The 20,765-nt window shown below is 38.9% G+C and overlaps 1 protein-coding gene across 1 annotated transcript in view; it reads left to right on the top strand.

The window, feature by feature from the left end:
* Nucleotides 1-5,796: 5,796 nt before the first annotated feature.
* Nucleotides 5,797-20,765, top strand: part of LOC124135015 — a 31,298-nt gene continuing 16,329 nt past the window's right edge. Inside the window, exons 1-9 of the mRNA XM_048396063.1 lie at nucleotides 5,797-5,907; nucleotides 6,143-6,236; nucleotides 6,738-6,845; nucleotides 7,112-7,188; nucleotides 7,726-7,833; nucleotides 17,020-17,094; nucleotides 17,422-17,550; nucleotides 17,900-18,163; nucleotides 19,213-19,351. Coding sequence (XP_048252020.1) covers nucleotides 6,163-6,236; nucleotides 6,738-6,845; nucleotides 7,112-7,188; nucleotides 7,726-7,833; nucleotides 17,020-17,094; nucleotides 17,422-17,550; nucleotides 17,900-18,163; nucleotides 19,213-19,351 — 974 coding nt within the window. The 5' untranslated portion in view covers nucleotides 5,797-5,907; nucleotides 6,143-6,162. The remainder of the gene's footprint in view (nucleotides 5,908-6,142; nucleotides 6,237-6,737; nucleotides 6,846-7,111; nucleotides 7,189-7,725; nucleotides 7,834-17,019; nucleotides 17,095-17,421; nucleotides 17,551-17,899; nucleotides 18,164-19,212; nucleotides 19,352-20,765) is intronic.

The following is a 20,765-nucleotide window of genomic DNA, read 5'->3' as shown; positions in this document are numbered from 1 at the left end:
TCGTACAATTTCTTGTGAATATGGAAAGGGTTTTGTCGCTATGATTTCTGAAGTTATTGACAAAATTAATTAAACCAAATGCGTTGATGGCAAGTTTCAAATGTATAAACACCTTAACATAATCATCAATTCAATAATCATCTTTTTTAACCACACCCATCATAATTGACTGAAGTCGATATTTTTTGGTCCCAGAATCCGTTTTTCCAATTTTTATATTTTCATTTTGGAGCGTCTGTATTTCCTGAAGTGTAAGGGCAAAACATAGGTAATGATTTCATAGTGACCAATCAGGTTTTTTGCTCAAAGAGGTAGCAAATCAACCACTTCATTTCAAACAGCATCTGATTTGCTACCCTTCCCCTTGGCCATGACTTCGGCGTCTTCTGGAAGATGATGAAAACAAATTCATCACGTTAGTTTGTGAAGTACGGGGACTAGACAAGTTATCAACTCTTTTAAATTTGTCATTGCAGCCATATTGTATGGCAGTGTCAGGCTCCCTGATCCAAACGTCTTCTATTTCCAGGATTCGCACTTTCAATAAACAATAGGGATTCGTCGTTATTAATGCCAGATTTGATTTGATAATTTGTGTTGTGTTTTACGAACATCAACCCACATAGATTATATTTCTTGTTTGACGGGAAAGTGATACAACAGATTTTTTTTGGTATGATTTGGCAATTAAATTGATTGAATTCATTAAAAACTATGACTTCCCGTAGGGCTATTTAAACGATGCAAAGTCAAATCTGCAACACAGTGGGTGCAGTTTCAGTATGGCGGCCCAAACATTTAGTTTGGTAGTTAACGCAGGCACAAAGCCCGAAGTGATGCAGGTATTAGACGTTTACCGCTTTGGTGAAACCCATGGTTATACACACCCAGACACATAATCGGGACTCACACCCACCATCATAGGTTTCTGGCACGCCTAAGTGATGCAACTCTGCAACGCGAATTTCAGCATTTTAGATTCCCCACTTCCCCACCCCCCGCAATGGTATATCACACCCTTCAAGTGCATGCCTATCGTCCTGTTCGTCCCACAAGTAATATATAAAGAGTGCACCAATGAACTCCTTTGAATCAAACCTCACTTCAATATTTTTGTCAGTTTTTCAGTTGTTTGTAACAGCGCATCTGTGCAAACTAATTAATTACAAAGGTAGTCATGGCTTTTATACTGGAGTAGAACTTCAGCATGGTTGTTCATTATACCCACACACTGAATCACTGGTAAATGAAACATCAAAAGAGACTATGTACTCATCAGACTTCCTTTATTACGCGGGGATCGGCATAACTGCAAAGGCACACGCATAAAGTTTAAAACAATCTCCCACAGAACTCGGGATCAACATCAACTCAATGTTTGTTCGTAATGTCGGACACGCTGACACAGTGAGTGAGTGAGGAAGTTGGGTTTAACTGTGCTTCGCCGACATAGTCACAGTGCTTGAATAATACATATATTATGTGTTCAAGCCTCACCTCTTTTCGAGCCCCAAAACAATACGTGACCGCGCGCTCAAAGATGTAATCAATTAGATGCTTCAAAATCATCTAACAAAATACATCAAAGTGTTTGCCATTTGACCTTCCAAGCGTGAACAGAAATAAATTTAGTGTATTTGGGATTGTTATTAGACACGTAATCAGAATTAGTTTCTTGGTGCTCAAAAACACAGTTCGCGAGGATATAAATATTTGATAATAATGTGATACCCTTCACACTGACTTATATGTACCTGACCCAGACATGATTGGTCACAGACAACCGTGATATAGATTGCGAAGATTGCTGAATGTGGCGCTTCACAACACTGGTTTTGTTTGTTTGAGGTGGCGCCGCTGCCGTCAATATTCCATTCTGGAACATACAAACGTCGGACGTCGGGATACGATTATACGCAATCAATTAAGTCACAGAGCCTGAACACCCTATTCATTATGTCCCCTCTTAAAACAAGCATATACATGTACTTCTGGCCCGCTATCCCCACGTGAAAAACAACATTAACTCGCTCCATTTAAATAATGCACTCTTAATTGAGTTCGTAAGGTTTGTCTATTTATGAAAACTTGACTTCTCCGTTTGAATGAGAAATTGTTGGCGTTAAAATCCCTTCTAATTTTAAAATCGTTAAAATCCACACACAACATAGGCTCTGTGGCTGACCTGACTATGTGATCAGAAAGATAAAACAATTGCAAACGATAATAAGCAAACAAAAATTGAACAATGAGCAAACAGCAGTGAGCAAAGAGGAAAAGCTGGTGTCATCACTGATTTTCAGTGATCAATAATTTCAGTGATCAATAATTTCAGTGATCAATAATTCATATAAATTTCACTGCCACTAATCTAATTCGGTGGTTAATCGAGACTGGTTCTTCTCTGGCGCTGACGTTTTAATACGGCTACCATATTTGCATTCCCTTGGCACATTTACGAACGTATAAAGCAATAGAATAAACAGTTTCCCATACGTTGCCAACAGTAGAATTTAACTGCAAAGATTAAATGTAGATATTATATATCTTTCATGAAAATAAGATGGCAAAAGAGAGAATTAAGTTCACAGTTGGGGCATTCTGTCACTAGATCAGTATCATCATAATGTTTTGAGAATAAAAATAATATCCACGTACAGTTACGAATACATAATCTCAAGCAATTATAAAGGGTGCTGGTTTTGTAAAAACAAAAATACCTTGCATTAAACATTGCGTTTTGTGGAAACCATATTCTCTAGAAACAAGTTTAGGGACGCTTATCTTTGTTAACTCAGTCGCTTACACACAGGTCCGAACACACATAGATATAGAGGTCATATTAAAGACATGTCCTTTCCAAAGAAATTGCAGATCACAACTAGGGGTATACAATCTTCAGTTGTCAAGCACGAGTACAATGCGCTTTATTGTAGAGTTCGTATGTTCTTACCATTGATCTGAGCGCTTAACATTTGACTATGATCATGTAGTGAGGGATTGTAAACGTAGTGGGTAAATATTGTGCCTACGGTAAACCTAGTATCATGTGGTTGTCGTAGATTTCGAACCTCAGACCACATTTACATTGTTATATGTGTCAATAAGTACATGCAGTTAATATGCTTCCAATCAATGCATTCTTTTATACGCCCATGAAGAATTATAATTAATGGAATTTATGAGAAAATGTGTTGCATGATTATGTCTTTTGTGGAATCATAGTGGAATCTATGTGCTTCTAAACACTATGCTCGGATTAATGATATACATACGGTATAAAACACAATTACTTTTGGTAACGAATAACTTTAATTTGTAAATCCGATGTGATGTATGATGATAACATAGGTTAAGCGACAACCAACGCTTCCCAGCTCATTCTTGGGTATACGTGATAGTATGAATTTCGACTTGTCCATTTCCTAGCTATAAGGTAGCCAGCTATATTCTGTTGCTAGCATTTCAATGCTATTCCATATTAATTTTGCTTTCGAGAAGTGTACATACATGAGTAGACTGTGACTAAAATAAACAAATTCAAATGAAATGATATATCATATTAAACACGATTATGATAACAGACCTACGCCACGAGCAATGTACCAGAGTGCACACTGTTACATATATTAATGGCCTGGTAATGGAATGGCATAGTAGTCACATGGAAAACCAGGCGAACACATATGAACACATATTAAGGACACCAGTGATTAAAAGAGTCAGCGTTAAAACGGGCCCAATATTGTAATATGTAATATGTATGCATCTATATGTTTAGACCCACTACATATATAAATGACCACAGCATGACACACAATGGCCTATCAAACACTCCTCACGCCATCTAAGAGTCGATCACAATATATATTGTGCTACTTGTAGTGCTCAGGATATGCGATTACCGTAAAACTGAATTAGCTTTACACTCTAAGTTTTTAAATTTGAATTATGCTAATTCTATCTGAAAATTCCTTTGTTTGGATTTGACGGTACATTAATATTGCTTTAATGGATGAGTTGAAAGAGAGCTTCTTGTCTATCCAAGCTTTAATTTTCAATTGAACGGAATATAGAAATTTGGTAGTTATTGTGTATTGGGCTAAAGAAAAAGTTACAGTTATTTTAGAGGTAAAATATCATTGATAAATATTGTATTGTCACGTTAAAGTTATTTTGTCACCAACGCGACACACATAGGTATTCAGGGAACTCGCCCTAAAAATAGGCAGTGCCAGTTGCAACCATGACGGTGGGACATAAAAAAAATATCCAGACCTATAACTGTCAGTCGAGGTGTAGATAACTGTCACGTGATACTACATTTTCACTCAATAAACATGACGTAAATCTGCTCGAATTTGTTTCTCCTTGTTAATGCATATTTCTGTGCATATGATTAGAAACAGAATGGGGTTTCAACTTAATTCAGACAGATCATCTACACGATGATGACATAAATTTGTAAACATACATCAAAATGAAAAATCTTGCATAAGAAATAACGATATTTTATGTGATGTAGTCACTTTCCATGCTGTAGTTCGTCAAGTTTGCATTCTGAATCTGAGGTATGTTTTGTTCATTTGCAGTTACACCCTGAAACTATATAACCTCAAGTACTATAAATAGTTTGCAAAATTTAATCAATTCAATCTGTTTTATTGTGATGCAAAGAAGCTCAATGTGAAATTGATGCTTCGATGTGATGGAATACGATGTCATGTACCACTGGTATTGTGGTTTTATTCAAATCTTTCCAAGTATTAAGTTGATGCAATGTAACCTGTGACTTCTTAATTATTCAAACAAAATATGTCTTTCCGGATCAACGTATATTTGCAATGCTGTGTTCAATGGACCCTGTGACAGAAAACATATCAAATCTTAATAAAAAAAATCATAATTAACCAAAGTAGTTTCAGAATTAAATAGAAATATAATAGTGTGGCGAATTCATAAATCAAAGGACTTCTCAATTCTTTCCACCGAATTTGGCATTCTGAGGTGATATAAAATTAATCCAAAAATGGATTATACTTGTAAAATTATTAATTAGTTTACTTATATATTGGAGCAACACATAACGACTAATAGTATGGTATTTATCACATAAAAGAGACTTGTATTTCATTGATCAGGTAACAAGAATTGTGATTTTAATACTGCTAATTGGTAACAGTATCATAATTACCAACCCTGTCCACCAGGAACTACATTTAATTGACAAATAGTTTACATTATAACCTCCTGAAACAGTCCTGGTTAATAGATGTGAGACAATACACGAAAGTTTGTGGAGTTTATGCTAACTCAAATCTGTCAGTTCACCGGTCAGTTCCCTTTGAAATGCTCTATAGGTTCTGTTCGAAAAAAATAGTGTATTTTTACAGTAAATGTCTACTTGTGCTTCGCGACAGAAGCAGCTAATAGAATGCTATTGTCTTGGTTTTCGCACATGATCAACTCAAACATTTGTTTATTTAAGAGACCAGATATAGTCAGGGCCAGACGTATTATGTTCCATTGTAGAGCGAGATAGTGTAGTCAGATATTTGAATACTACGCACAGAGAGTGTCCATATTAACTCCCCGGTCAGTTTGCCGCGAATAGCTCCAAGAATGATAATGGAACATAAGTACTAATCACTCCCTCCCAAGCGAAATGATAATGCCATGCGCTTTAAATATACCCCTCTGTGGTGATCAGCCTTGTGCTTGTAATTCGTTCATAATATCTTCGTCCTTGACATTCATTTACATATGACTTTAAATATGACCTTACCTTTATGGTTGGTAGAGGTGTAGTTCGGCAGCCGATACTACTTAACGAGTTATAGTCTTTGTGCGGGGGACGTTCGTGTTCAGGACAAGGAAAAGCCAATCTTTATGGACGAGTATCGCCAGGTGACAAAACTTGCTGATTTTTCTATTCTTTTGAACGCAATAAAATTATTTTGTCGATATTACCAAAAGGTAACTGTCTTTAGTACAGTAAAACGTACAGTTTCATTTTCCATACCCTTCTATCATTTAATCAACTTTAAAGTTTTCAACGATTTATTTGATATGAATATATGTATATCAGCATACATGTTGAATGGTAACCTTATGAATAATTATTGGTTATCACTTCTTGCAGTGACTTCAGCATTGTCAGTGATGAGACCTTGGACATGCCTTGCGTTTTTAACCATCTTAATTTACTCATGTGCAGAAGGTCTCTATAGTAATGGGTATGATATCCAATTGCCTTTTATAGTGAATAAGTGAGTTTGATTTTACGCTGCTTTAAGCAATATATTCCCGCAATATGGCGGCGGGGGACACCGGAAATGGGCTTCACACATTGTACCCATGTCGGAAATCGAACCCGGGTCTTCGGTGTGGAGAGCGAACGCTTTTACCACTAGGCTACCCGACCGCCCCCTTTTAAAGTATATATACATCAATACATGTGTGAGAAACGTAAATATATTTGTGACAATGTGTATTTGTTTGTGGTGATATAAGTTCCAACATGAATATGTATTTAATAATTGTGTTGTGATCTTTTACAACTACGAACGTATCTATGTAGCTTCTTGTAAGTCTTATCTTACCGAGCACCTTCAAACGTTATGATTAGGCATTGTGTGATAACAAAGATTATTAAACTGTCATAATTACATAAAGGCGATTCTATAGTTTCATTTGGAAAGATATACTTAAATCGATGCACTTGTTATCTATTTCAGCATGAATGTCTGCAGACACACCGAAACAAGCAAGACAACGACAAGTGAGAAATACACGGAAAAGTGTAAAACATGGGGTTGGGGAAGATGCAGTAAATATCGAACAAAGTACGTACATTATGACATTATGACGTACATTTCCACAGATCGTTATTTGTAAAAGTGTTCATTGTTATCAGTGGTGAAATACTTCTCATCATATACTCCCCTGCTCTATATGGTTGCCGTGGCCTGCACTTTGCTTGTTCTTTATATGAAAATACTTTGACACTCACGGCATATATCTTAATCACAATATATAATCATATATCAAAACGTGTACATACAAAATGCATATACTATGCTGTATAGGCATTTCAATTGTGAATTTGCAGGAACATCTACCACTCAACATTTGTGTATGCGTGCTGTCCAGGGTGGAAGTCTACCAACAGCAGAGATTGCAGCACAGGTGTTAAACAGTAACAGTTACTAAATCCTAAATACTTGCTAAATCCTGATAAGCTATACCCAATTTTATAAGTACATACCCGTTTTGTTTGGACTAGTGTCTTCTTATTCATCAGTATAAGAATATTTGGGGAATGGGTAAACAGAAGTACAAATCACTGCATAATGCAATTTAGCAGTCTCAAGTCTCATGTTTTATTGCAAAATAATATAAAAGACAGTTGAACTTGTTTCACTGACATGTTTAGGTTCGATCTCTACATGTTATGTATTGGTTAGCGATTTAGTCTTTGATCAGATCCCGTCGCAGTAAGTTTATAGTGTAGTTAAAATTACAACGCAGAATGGTCACAGATAGCAGGGACGGCAATATTTCTTCCTATTATATAACACAGAAAGGTGACAATTTATCTACATTTAATCATGCAAAACGTTGACATGATATCTTCTGTTTATTTGTATGTCAAGGTGTCCGCAAACTGCCAGCATTCCATTTTGGGTTTTTTGAAACATCATTACATAATATTGTTTTCTCCAGCCATCTGTTACGGCAAGGACAACACTCATGGAGCCTGTAACCAGAAAGGAAGCTGTGTTGGACCAGACAAGTGTTCCTGTTACACTGGATATACTGGATCACAATGTGGTGAGCATCAGACTTCAATCACACGTTCGAATGTATTTACTATTAATAGTGTTCATTAAGCAGGGACAGGTTTTCTTTGAGCGTTATGGATACACAATTCTGTTTCACACCGGATACACTAAATATATGTTTTATACATTTTATACATGAACACCAGCATTCAATGTGGTTAGGGTCAGGTCAGGAAGTGTTATGTATTCACTGAGAAAATCCTCACAGGAAGAAACAGCTCTCTATCCAAACAGTGTAAATACGGCATACTATATTTTCAAACGTTGGAAAGAAGATATTTCAAATGTTTAGAAATGGTTTGGAGTGTTGTGGAATGTTTTAGAATGGTGCGTTAAAACAATGTTTTGGTGCGTCAGAGAAAGTGTTCATCACTGTAGCCGTTAGCTATGTATTACTGAATTTCTTTGAAGGGCAAGTAAAGTCAATATAGCAACTTTGCAGATTTGAATACTTTAGGGTATACTAAATCACAAATGCTTGACCAAAATTAAATTTGAAAATCGGAAATAGTGTAAAAAAAGACAATCAAAACGACACTCGAAATCGTCCCCCAAATGAAAAAATCCCCCAGTAGGGGAATCCCCCTTTCTGAAGGTAATAATGGTTTGCAGCTGTTTGACGCGCGGCGCAAATTCAACGATCCTGGCGATAGGGCCGACGTCCAGTCTGCCAGCTTCTGTCTCGGATTGTTTAATACACGTCTTTTTCTGCCTGCTCTTCCATTTCATTACCGTATCCACAACTTATGTCACCTTAGTAACAACACTGAAGATAACTTCAGTTGTTTACTAAGGGGAGATTAATCCCTGATAGGCATTTATTGTGTGGAATAGGGCTGAGGACAGCTGGTGTTTTATTACCCAAACAGGATGTTAGTAATAAAACACTAGTTACCGATTGGTAATTGTTATTTTAATTATTCTCAATGTCAAGATCAAATGTCGTTTCACACATTGAACAAAGTATGCAATGGTATTGTTTTTGCTGAATTAACAGAAATAGCAGACACAGTATATGTATAACGGATGAGAATCTCAAAAAAGACAACCCCCCCGAACCTAATAGCCATTGAGAACAGTCGTCACCGCTGCGCCGGTAGCTTTAGGCCACGTCCCCAAATAGGTTTGTTTTGGAAGTCGAGTACGGAGCGTGTGATTTCAGCACTTTCAGTTGGACAATGAAACAGTTTCTAAGAATATTATTAATATCACTCTCCTAGATATATTTAGTCAATTTCCGAAAGTTGATATTCGCAACATAACCACAAACAGCCTTAATGGGTTGATGAATGCGTTAATAATCCTACTTTTGGGCCTAGGTGTAACAGATGACACCATCACTAGTATCTGTCCATTCCTCGTGGTTGTATGTGCAATCTACAATAAGCAAATAAAATAGATCACGTTGCCAATACGTAGCATGCCTATGTTCCCAAGTCCATTGAAACTAAACAATCTATTTCCTTCTAAAGATTAATAAATAGGTCTTGTATTTCCAATGCTTTCAAATACTTTCCATACATTTCCAATGCTTTGCATAGACTATGCTTGTCGTAAGAGGCGACTAACGGGATCGAGTGGTCAGGCTCGCCGACTTGGTTGACGCATGTCACCGATCCCAATTGCGTGGACCGCCGTCATACAGCTGGAATATTGCTGAGTGCGGCGTTAAACAACAAACCACCCAACCAAAGCATAGATTTTCACTCCACAGTTTTGGAAGGATGAGTGTTTTGATGTTCTTGCCAACTTGGAAATGTTACTTCTTCGGCCAGTGCAAATCACCGACTTCAATGAGATAGAAACACTAGAAGATATGCGAAAATAACTAATGTCTTACATTTTCCAAAATTCTAAGAGATATAAGTTTCTCGCATCAGTTGTGGGCTAATAATGAACAAATTGGGAACACATTACACCGGTAGAGAGGTATGACACAATAGATGTAGTGACTGCCGAAGATTTTGAAGGACGATAAGGGTCAGATGTTTTGAGGATTGGCGATTCATGCAGTGAGCACGGGCGTTGTAGTCCTAAATGTCAAAACTTCGACCATCATACGGGACAACAAAAGGATGTCAGTATGTTGTCCCGATAGTATTGTGACCCTTCCCTGGCGCATGCAATGTGGAGTGTGGTTCGCTCAGTCATTGTGATGCTACCCCACACCATAAGCGATCCACCGCCTAATCTATCATCAGGTCTGCGGCTGACATTGGCTTGGCGTTCTCTTCGACGTCGCCAGACACGCACGCGCCAATCAAGGAAGTACCAAGTGAATCGGGACTCATCTGAAAATATGAGACGTGACCAGCGACGTTTTCCCCAGTTTTAACGTTGTGTACACCATTGACGTTTGTGATTACTATGAAGATTTGTAAAGGGCGACTCAACACGTGGCAGTCGATCATGGAGATGAGCTGCATGTAGACGATTTTCTTATGGATGACACGTGATCACTTGGGAGACAGGACATGTCTACATCAGCTCTCGTCTTTTTCCTGAGTTATGGTTTAATTTGAACTCACTTTACTCAAAATAAGGCGAGAGGCGGATTTACATGATCCCATTGTCTTAAAACCATGCTAAGACAGCGACCAAGCAAGAAGAAAGGGCAAGTATCTTAACACACTTAAAAACAAACATGGCGTCATCCACTTCACCTCCGATGTCGTCCGACACAGGTAGTGTGATAAGAGAGTCACTGGACACTGTCAGGTCTGTTTTTTCTACACCATCTGATCAAACACATGATGTTATATCATCCGCCATGCAACAAAATATTGCGCAAGAAAATGTGACCTCCACGCCAACGCAAGGTGTCCTCCACACACACGTGGATAACTCCACGCGTGTGGGCGGAGGCTACCCACAGGTGGGCTACATGTACATGAAGTCACCGTCACATACACCGCACGTCCCCCCCCCCCCCCCCCCTTCAAATGACATTATAGTTGAAAAACGGTTAAATATCGAAAAGCATGTGTCACGACTTGATATTATTGAAAAGAATATTGATGGCATCAAGACAGATGTTGCAAGGCTCGAACTTAAAGTTCAAGCTTTGGATAAGTTGCAAGATGACGTGAGGGGTCTAGAAGCTAGTACAAAGTATACTAGCCACATAAGGAAACTGTGCACGGAAAAAATATATTCGGATTGAAATACAACACAGCAAGAACAAAATGATGTAGACGCTGTAGCAGCTGAATGATCGGACCATAAGAAAATGTCAACGGGACCTGAACAACATCTGTTACGATGACGCCAGAAGATCAAAATGGAGTAGGGGTCAAACGACAAAGTCACAAAGTCAATAACGGGTATGACCACCCTGTGAGTGAATCACAGCAGTGCATCGGCGACGCATGGAGTCCACCAAATGGGCATGGAAGGCCTGGGGAATGGTCTGCCATATCCTCCTCAAATCCTGTGCCAAGTCACGGACGTTATCTGGAGGATGTGGAAGACGACGCAGACGGCGCTCCATTTCATCCCACACATGCTCTATTGGGAAGAGATCTGGAGAATTTGCAGGCCATGGTAGTAACATGACATTGTTATGGTGAAGTAAATCCATTGCGACCCTAGCCGTGTGAGGACGAGCGTTGTCCTGTTGAAATGTCAATCCCAGGCCATGACGTTGCAGGAAAGGAATGACCACAGGCCTCAGAATCTGATCTCTGTAGCCAACACCGGTGAGATTGCCCTGAACAACCACCAAAGGGGTTCGGTGCCGTGCTGTTATCCCACCCCAAATCATCACAGAGCCACCTCCAAAACGATTCCTCTCCACAATACAGTTGCGTGCATAACGTTCTCCCAAACGCCGGTAGACACGTTGGCGCCCGTCACTGTGGGAATGTTGAACCTCGATTCATCTGTAAAGACAACATTTCTACACCATATTCGAGGTTGGCGAACATGATTTCGACACCATCTTAGACGGTTGACTCGATGACGGTGTGTCAGGATGGGACGTATGGCAGGGCGTCGTGGTCGAATCCCGTACTGACGTAAACGATTCCTGACAGTGTTGGGATGGATACGGCGCAGTCCAGGAATTGTCTGGGACGTCGTTACTGCCGTTTGGAACCTGTGTCGGAGATGTGTAACTCGAATCCATCTGTCCTGTCTTGGCGTCGTTACTCGGGAACGTCCTGAACGTGGGTGGTCGGCAACGTCATTTGTGTTATGATAACGCCTCACCATTTGAAATGTGTTGCCACCTGTTGTTGCCTCGTTCCCGCTCGGATCATTCCAATGGCTTCATGACGCTGTGCAGTTGTCAATCTTGGCATGATTTGCTTGTGATATGCTTGTGTCTGCGCCTAAGAAGTTTTGAATTTTTGAATGACCACAGATCATGCTTTCCAAAGTGACAGCGAATTTTGAGTTGCACATGCTGTGTACAGCTGCACAGGATGCACGTGCAGTAACACATTGCACGCCCATAGGCCCCAATCAATGACGTCATATCGCATGGCACGTGCATGAGCGTTTGAATGTCTCAAATAATTGCTGTGTTCAAACCTATATTTCATATATGGACGGTGTTCCCTTATATCTATATTTTCTCCTTGCACAGTTTCTTTATGTGGCTAGTATACATAAGCGATACATTCGACGAGTGGAAGGTTGACATTGAAAACATGAAGAGTGCCATCTCTGTATTTAAAGAAAAGACCAGTGCTCTAGGTGATCTGAAATTACATAATTTATTATTAATCTTTCTTTGAAAGAATCCCTTATCGATCAACAGTGCCGATCGATGCGCGATAACCTGATCTTTTCCAATATCCCTGAAAGTCCACCCCCGGTACGAGGGCAAAATGATCAACGCTTTGAAATTGAGGACACAGAGAAGGTTCTGAGAGACTTTATTGAAAGACAGCTTCAATTTTACAGTGAGAACTTAGAGTTTAAGCGAGTTCATAGAATAGGTAGGAGACGTACCCCTGAATACACGGGTGAAGTCAAACCTCGGCCGATTATCGCCAAATTCTTGGTTACAAAGGAACGAGACGCAGTGAAGAGATGCGGTAAATGTTGGCCGGTACACCATATGTTATCTCAGAACAGTTCCCGGGGGAAGTCTCAGATTATAGGAGAAATGTTCTTATGCCCCTGATGAAAGTTGCAAGAGCTGAGAAAAAGAGAGCTCACATCGTTGTAGATAAGCTCTACGTTGATAACCGTCTCCAGCCCGTGCCCGTGCCTCCCCCATATAGAGCCCCCACGAACAGCCGCACACAGGACAACGAGCAATAGGGACACGCCGGTGGACAGGACACCGCACACCCTGACTCTGACTCTGACTCTGACTCTGACTCCAGCTCACATAGTGAGAGTGTAATAAATGATCAAAATGACTTTAATACGTTATCTCAGGAAGGTGTACGTTTAGTTAGTTTGAATTGTTGTGGTTTACGAAAAAGACTCGAGTACCCCAAGTTTATTGATTTAATTGAAAATAATGATATTTTATGTTTTCAGGAAACAAAAACTGACTCATTTGATGACTTTAGGTTGAATGGTTATAAAATATTTCCGCAACATCGTTCTAAAGCAAAGATACGTTCTGGTGGCATTGCGCTTGCAGTAAGAAATACTGGTGTACAATATATAACGTTATTACACGCTGAACATGACAACATTCTCTGGTTCAGAATCTCAAAGACTCTGCTCAACATCCCACAGGATATGGAACCTGGGGTAGTTTATATCCCACCTGAAGGATCGAAATATGCTCCAGATGATGTGTTTTATCCGGTAGAACAGTCGGGTTTGCAGGCCCTGACGCGCACAGATTATGTCATGTTACTCGGTGACTTTAATGCGAGAAATTCAACTGTGAATGATTATACTGTTATTGATCATTTTGTTTTAGAGGAATTTGGTTTAGACTGTGATGAAATTAGTAATGACCCTGATCCAGATGTAGTATTGGAAAACGTTGGTATGCCAAAACATAGGCATAGTATGGACATGGGTAAAATTAACAATTATGGTAAATAATAATCTCAATATTGGAAGAACCACCTGTAATGATAAGAGTTTAATTGATTACGTCATTGTCTCTGCTGCTTGTATGCCTTTGATTAATGACTTTGATGTTCTTGATTTCTCACCTGTGCTATCAGATGTACACTGCCCTGTTACCCTATCGCTGGCGAGTAAGGTTAAAAAGAGAGATGAATCTGTCTCTGAGACTTTAAATTCTTCAAAAACTGATACCGGAAACAGGCCTAGACGCTACAATATTGATAGGGCTAGTGTATTCCGAAATAACATTGACGTAGAAGTTATAAGGCAGTTGCGAGATAGAAGTGATGCTGTTTGTTATGACAGTGTTGATGTTGATGTTGATACTGAGTTCAATAGGTTAGCTGAGGACATAACGCACGTGCTGGTCGATGCCGCACGGACTACCTTCGGAGTCAAACGAACTACATCTCCCTGTAAAACACGTAAGCGCGTCAAGACGAATAAGCCCTGGTTCAGTAAGGAATGTCGGGACATTAGACGGCTTAACCGTAAATCGAAACGTCGTTTCAAAAAAGTTCGTAATCAAGTAAATTATTCAATGTATCGCCATCATGGGCAGTTGTATAAGAAATGCTTAAATAAGCATATAAGGGATCATAAATATGAAACAAGTACAATGTTACGTAATAAATTTAAACACTCGCCCAAAGAGTTCTGGAAAACACTTAATTCACAGGTGAATGATAATAATTCACTAACACCGAACATAGAAGTATTTCATATTTTTTTTCAAATCGATCAATGACTCATACCTCGGCGACAATGATGTCATATGAAGAAGATCTCAACCCCTGTTCATGTGATAACTCGACTCTCAACAGAGATATTACTTTGGAAGAAATACGCTCAGCTATCTCGCGACTGAAGCGTAATAAATCCTCAGGCCTTGACTTAATAGAAAATGATTATTCGATTGATTCAATTGATATTCTGAGTGACTTTTACGTTTCGTTTTTTAATTTGATTTTATCCACTGGTGTTATCCCTGACTCTTGGTGGACGGGAGGGATTCGCCCAATATATAAGAAAAAAGGCGACTCTCTTGACCCGAACTCTTACAGGCCCATTACCATTCTGAGCTGTTTAGGAAAGATATTCACTTGTCTTTTGAATTCCAGATTAAATAGTTACTTAGAATCAAATGAAATTCTTAGTCCATCACAGGCTGGCTTTCGAGAAAATATGTCAACACTTGATAATATATTCATCTTAAATATGCTAAATCAGTATTTCAAAAAATCAAAACTAAAACTTGTTTGTGCTTTTATCGATTTCACAAAAGCTTTCGACAGTATTTGGAGAGTAGGCCTATGGTACAAGATGTTATCATACAACATAGAGGGGAGATTCCTCAAGTTAGTGAAAAACATGTACAGTAATATAAAATCTTGCGTTATTGTTGATAACCAATTTTCTAACTTCTTTTATAGTTATTCCGGGGTTCGACAAGGAGAAAATCTCTCTCCATTATTATTTTCGATTTTTCTCAATGATTTAGATGTATATCTTGAGAGCAAAGTTTGTAGGGGCGTTGACATCAATTGTGTTCATGATGATTATGAGTATATGTGTATTAAATACTTTATTTTGTTGTACGAAGATGATGCGATACTTTTAGGTGAATAACAGAAAGATCTCCAAAATTATCTTGATATGTTAAAAAATACTGCGATGTGTGGAAACATTGCCAAAACTAAGATTATCATATTTGGAGGAGGCGTAGGTAAAAAATCTAAATCATCTTTTCAATTTGATTCTAAACCAATTGAAATTGTAGATAATTATACGTATCTAGGTATCAACTTCCATCGCAATAGGAGATTTAATACCGCAATAAACGATTTACCGTCCAGCTCTCAAAAGGCCATGTTTGCACTCCTGGAAAAATCAAGAAACCTTAATCTAGCACTTGATACTGTAATCCAATTGTTTGATATCCTAATACTACCTACAGCCTTGTATGGATGTGAAGTATGGGGTTGTAAAATTGTTATAAACATTGAAAAATTTCACCTTAAATTTCTAAAGTTTGCTACTGGGTTGCGATCATAAACTCCTAACTTTATGGTTTACGGTGAACTTGGACGTTTTCCTGTGAACATTACAATTGCTAAAAGAATTATCGTATTTTGGTATAATTTAGAAACCATATCTTCTCCTTTCAAGTTGTCATCACGCATCCTTAAACTGTTCAAATTAGATCACACCCTCAATGTTAGTAATAGTAACGTATGGATATCTCACATAAATAGTATTTTAAACAGTTGTGGCTTGGCCTATGTATTTGATAATCCTGGTTGCGTTGGTAAACAGTGGCTTGCCTCTATGGTAGAAACAGTACTTAAAGATCATTTTATACAACAATGGAGGGATCATATAGATAAAAGTTCAAAAGGTAATTACTATAAATTGTTCAAAGATCCACCGTCGTTTGAAAAATACCTCCTGCTACCTGATTATTTCTCTCGATCTATTATGTCATTTCGGACATCGAATCATTATTTACCTGTAGAGACAGGCCGCTGGAAAAATATACCCAGAATCAATAGAAATTTTAACCTATGTACATTGTAGCTCACCGGCGATAGCCGACGGGTTTCATTATTTTTTTAAATGCTCCTTTTTTGATACCATGAGATCACATTATATTCCAATTTATCTTTGTAAATGGCCGAATCTCGCAAAGTTCAAAGTTTTGTTAACCTCAAATAATTGCTTAATCGTGAAAAATATCTCCAGATTTATAAGATTAATTAATAATGCCGACAGAATATGAGTACAACACTTTAATCTACAATTTACCAAGTGATCACTATTTATGGTTTATGTTGTAACTTTATATGTATTATTCCACAATTGATGCACGTGCAGACGATAGGATGTGTTTTTGGTGTTTTTATATTTACATTTAAATTTCAAGAGTATAAAAATATTGACAAGGTGGAAATTGTATCACATTTATTTTGGTTATGTTGCGTTTTGCAGACATTAATGTTGTTTGATTCAGTGCTAACGATGGAGTGCCCTGTGTGCCCTAAGCATATTTTCTTAGATATTGATATAGGGTAATCAACATTAACATTGAGAAATCACATGGCCTAATATATGTGGAACCTAACTTTTTCAGATCGATGTCTTGATGCTCGAGCTGATCCTGAACATTCCGTCTGGTGGCACACCAACGGACATCCTGACTGTGCTTGTAAGTCCAAATAATATTTATGAAATGAAGATCTTATTGTATAATAAGTAAATTGTGAATGTCAGCAATATTACAGCTATATCACGCCGACCTATAAATAATTGAGTCTGAATCAGGAAACCAGTGAAAACATGAACAATGGTACGCAATCAGCCATGTCAGAGAGTCTAATCCTCAGATCCAATTTAGTCAACTCTCACTGCAAGTAATAGTTTTGGGACCTGTTGTGACGCAGGCCACCTCTGGGGTATAATTGCTTGTTTTGCAGGAAACTATATGAACATGACAACAATGGAAAAGAATAAAACATACATTTCTTTTCATCAGTGACCTGTTCGTGGAAGAACCAATGGTGTTGGCCTGGAGACTGCTCAGACAGAAGATTGAGAACAAACTGTACCTGTAGGAAGGGATTTGTTAAGAAAGACGGAGGTTCCAGTTACACAAAGTGTGACCGTGAGTGGGTTTTCGCAAATGTTACCGTGAACCAAAAAGACTGCGTCAAAATAACATCAACGGAAGCTTTGTTATTTCAAATACATTTAGGGGATGTATATTTCGTTGTAGGAGTATTGGTCATACGAAGATAAATGCAATGTAATGCAACAAATTCATGTTGTATCAAGGATTGTAATTTTTGCCTTCAATTATTATATTCTGAAATATAGTTGTGCTTTCACAATTCATTTGTAAAATGTGTCTTCAAGATGCGATAACGAATAAAAGGGAAGCTCGGCCGATGGCAGTTTATTATATTTTGAAGGCAGTTGAACATGTATATGACTATGATTCACTCAATTTACAGTTGCTGACAAACCCGAACTTCTAAAGTGCTTCATCGGGATGACCGATGCAGACCATAGACTGAGAAATTCCACACATGGCTCTAATAGTACTGGGTGTCAATATGAAACCGATACATATGTCAATCTGAAGCCAGCATCTATATATTATATGTTTGGCTCAAAGTTCGACAATATTGACATCAAAAACCAACCAAACTACATTTACGAGCAAGGATATGGAATAATTGCTTCAAAGGTGACATTGACGAAGATCACCATCACTGGTACAATAATTTCATCATTTTGACTTGTATATTAAACGTATAATATCAGTAGTGATATATTCAAAGATGTTGTTATTTTAGCAGCTTTTACTATATATATTTAAAATAATGTTAACCATAAGCTTCGTACTTTGGTACAGCTTATAGCGAATTTTTACGTATTGAAAATTTGACCAGTCACGGAATTGCTTTTTCGATCGCAAAAACAATATGTTTTCAAGGGATAGTCACACTACAACAAAAATACATGACTTTAAAGAGCCAAAGTATGGCATTTGTGACATGTGAATCAATTCGCTGTCAACTAAAGTTCGTTTCAAGGCCTCAATAGCGGTAATCTGATCGTGATGGCTGTTAATAACGTTGAGTTGGTGTGAGATGGTTATGGAATATGTAACACTGTAAACACGTGATACACGCCCCGTTGATGCGTGATGCCGCCTGATGATTTGTAAAACAAACATCGTCAAACATGGTCGCTGTCCGGTAAGTGGGACTCATTAATGTGTATATCGGATTGTTGGTAATGAAATTCACTGTGCGGATCATTCCATTGCTCGGTCAAAGTTCGCGCAAGGTCGGTCTGACGTTATCCGTAATGGGATGTCCTCAGATCTTTGTTTAGCGGTAGCGATAACTAAGATCTGATTTTAATGAGATTGCTTGTAAAGGTTTTGTCCATGAAAGTATTTCATTCTCAGAATAGCCTACGTCAATCTGCAGCCAAAATGTGTGTACTATCTGCTGGACTCAAAGTTCAACAAAATTGACATAACAAAACATTCAAACTACATCAACATAAGTGCATATGGAATTGTTGCTTCCAAGCAACATTTTTAGAACTGCCTTATTCTCAGTAAAATATGTTGTCTGCCTATTGTCGTTTATGTTGGAAGACCCTTTTTGTACTGACACCAAGCAAAAAAATAGAGATAAGTAGATAATGAAAATTAAAATAAAACAAGACACATTTGTTGACATCAAAGGCTCTTAGTTAGTCTTAATTACTTATCTTTCACGGCAATGACTTGGGGTTGTTTCCTATACAGGGAAAGAGTCTCGTCTGTCTACAGTACCACTGCATGGAGGCAATGACTGCTCGGAAGCTCTGAGTGATACTTCACCCTCTAGTAATCTAAATTGTTCAAGGACCCTAAATCTATCAACAGACATGCATGACGGGGAAAGGTGATATAAGCACTGCCTTTGTAACACTTTTGAAAGTTGTGTTATCATGATATCTATATTTGCTAAACTTAACACTTAGACTATATAAAATACTCAACAACAAAAGGTCCTGTGACACCAATTAACGGGATTCCATATGCATTGTTTAGCATCGTGCTGACAACAACCACTCAGAAAAACAACAAAATTACGCAATTATTCAACATTACGAAATGCATCGCCTGTCCGGAAATGAGCGTCTGCGAGCCATTGGTATGCTTAAAGCAGGATCGAGTCAACGTGATGTAACAAGACAAATTATCGTCCACAGAAACACCATTTGGTGTTTATAGCAACATTGGCAACAGACGAATGCAGTCAGAGACCATCCTCGGAGTGGCAGGTCACGCGTCACCAATAATCGACAAGACAACTGGATTCGAACAACACACCTACGAAATCGATTCTAGCCAGCAACAGTGACTGCAAGAAGCATGCCTGGCCTTCGACGAATATCTTCACAAACCGTACGTCGTCGCTTCAGATGTGCAGGGATTGTCGCCAGAAGACCCACAAGACGTCCAAGTTTGACAGGAAACTACCGTCAAGCACGTCCACAGTGGTACAGACAGCGTCTACGCTGGACGGCCATGCACTGGGGACAAGTTCTGTTCACTGACGAGTCTCGTTTTCACCTCAGCCACAGCGATGAACGGATTCGAGTGTACAGACGTCGAGGTGATCGTTACGTCAATCATTATGTCATGGAAGAAGATCGGTTCGGGGGCGGCAGCGTTACGAATAAGTCAGTGAGTATGGTTTTACGCCGCTTTTAGCAATATTCCATTAATATCACGGCGGAGTACACCAGAAATAGGCTTCGCACATTGTAGCCATGTCGGGAATCAAAACCGGATCTTCAGCGTGACGAGCGAACGCTTTAACCACCAGGCTACCCGACCGTCACAGGCAGCGTTATTGTATAGGGTTGGATTACAGCAAGACAGAGGACCCGTTTGATAGTGGTAGAGGGAAATCTCAATGGACAGCGCTACGGCGACGAGATCATCGGCCCTGTTGTTCTACCGTTTTTGTATCGTCATGGCCCAGGCAATCCCTTTCAACATGACAACGCCCGGCCATATTGCTCGACTTGTTCAGGATTCTCTTCAACAAAACAACGTAAATGTCATCCCCTGGCCGGCTCGCTCCCCTGATCTCTCACCAATCGAGCACTTGTGGGATGCCTTCGACGTCAACCACGTGTTCCACAGACACTCCAGGAACTTTGAAACATGCTCCAGCAGATATGGACAGATATCCCACAGGACTTTGGCGAAGCCTGGTCCATTCCATGAGAAGAGGATCTGTTGCTTGCCACCAGAGGTGGACACACAAGCTGTTGATTTGTATATTGGCATTTTGGCATGTTCAT

This window comes from Haliotis rufescens, unplaced genomic scaffold (assembly GCF_023055435.1).
Source record: "Haliotis rufescens isolate VD_foot unplaced genomic scaffold, xgHalRufe1.0.p SCAF_15, whole genome shotgun sequence".
NCBI lineage: Eukaryota > Metazoa > Mollusca > Gastropoda > Lepetellida > Haliotidae > Haliotis > Haliotis rufescens.
This window is presented reverse-complemented; position numbering and strand designations above follow the sequence as displayed.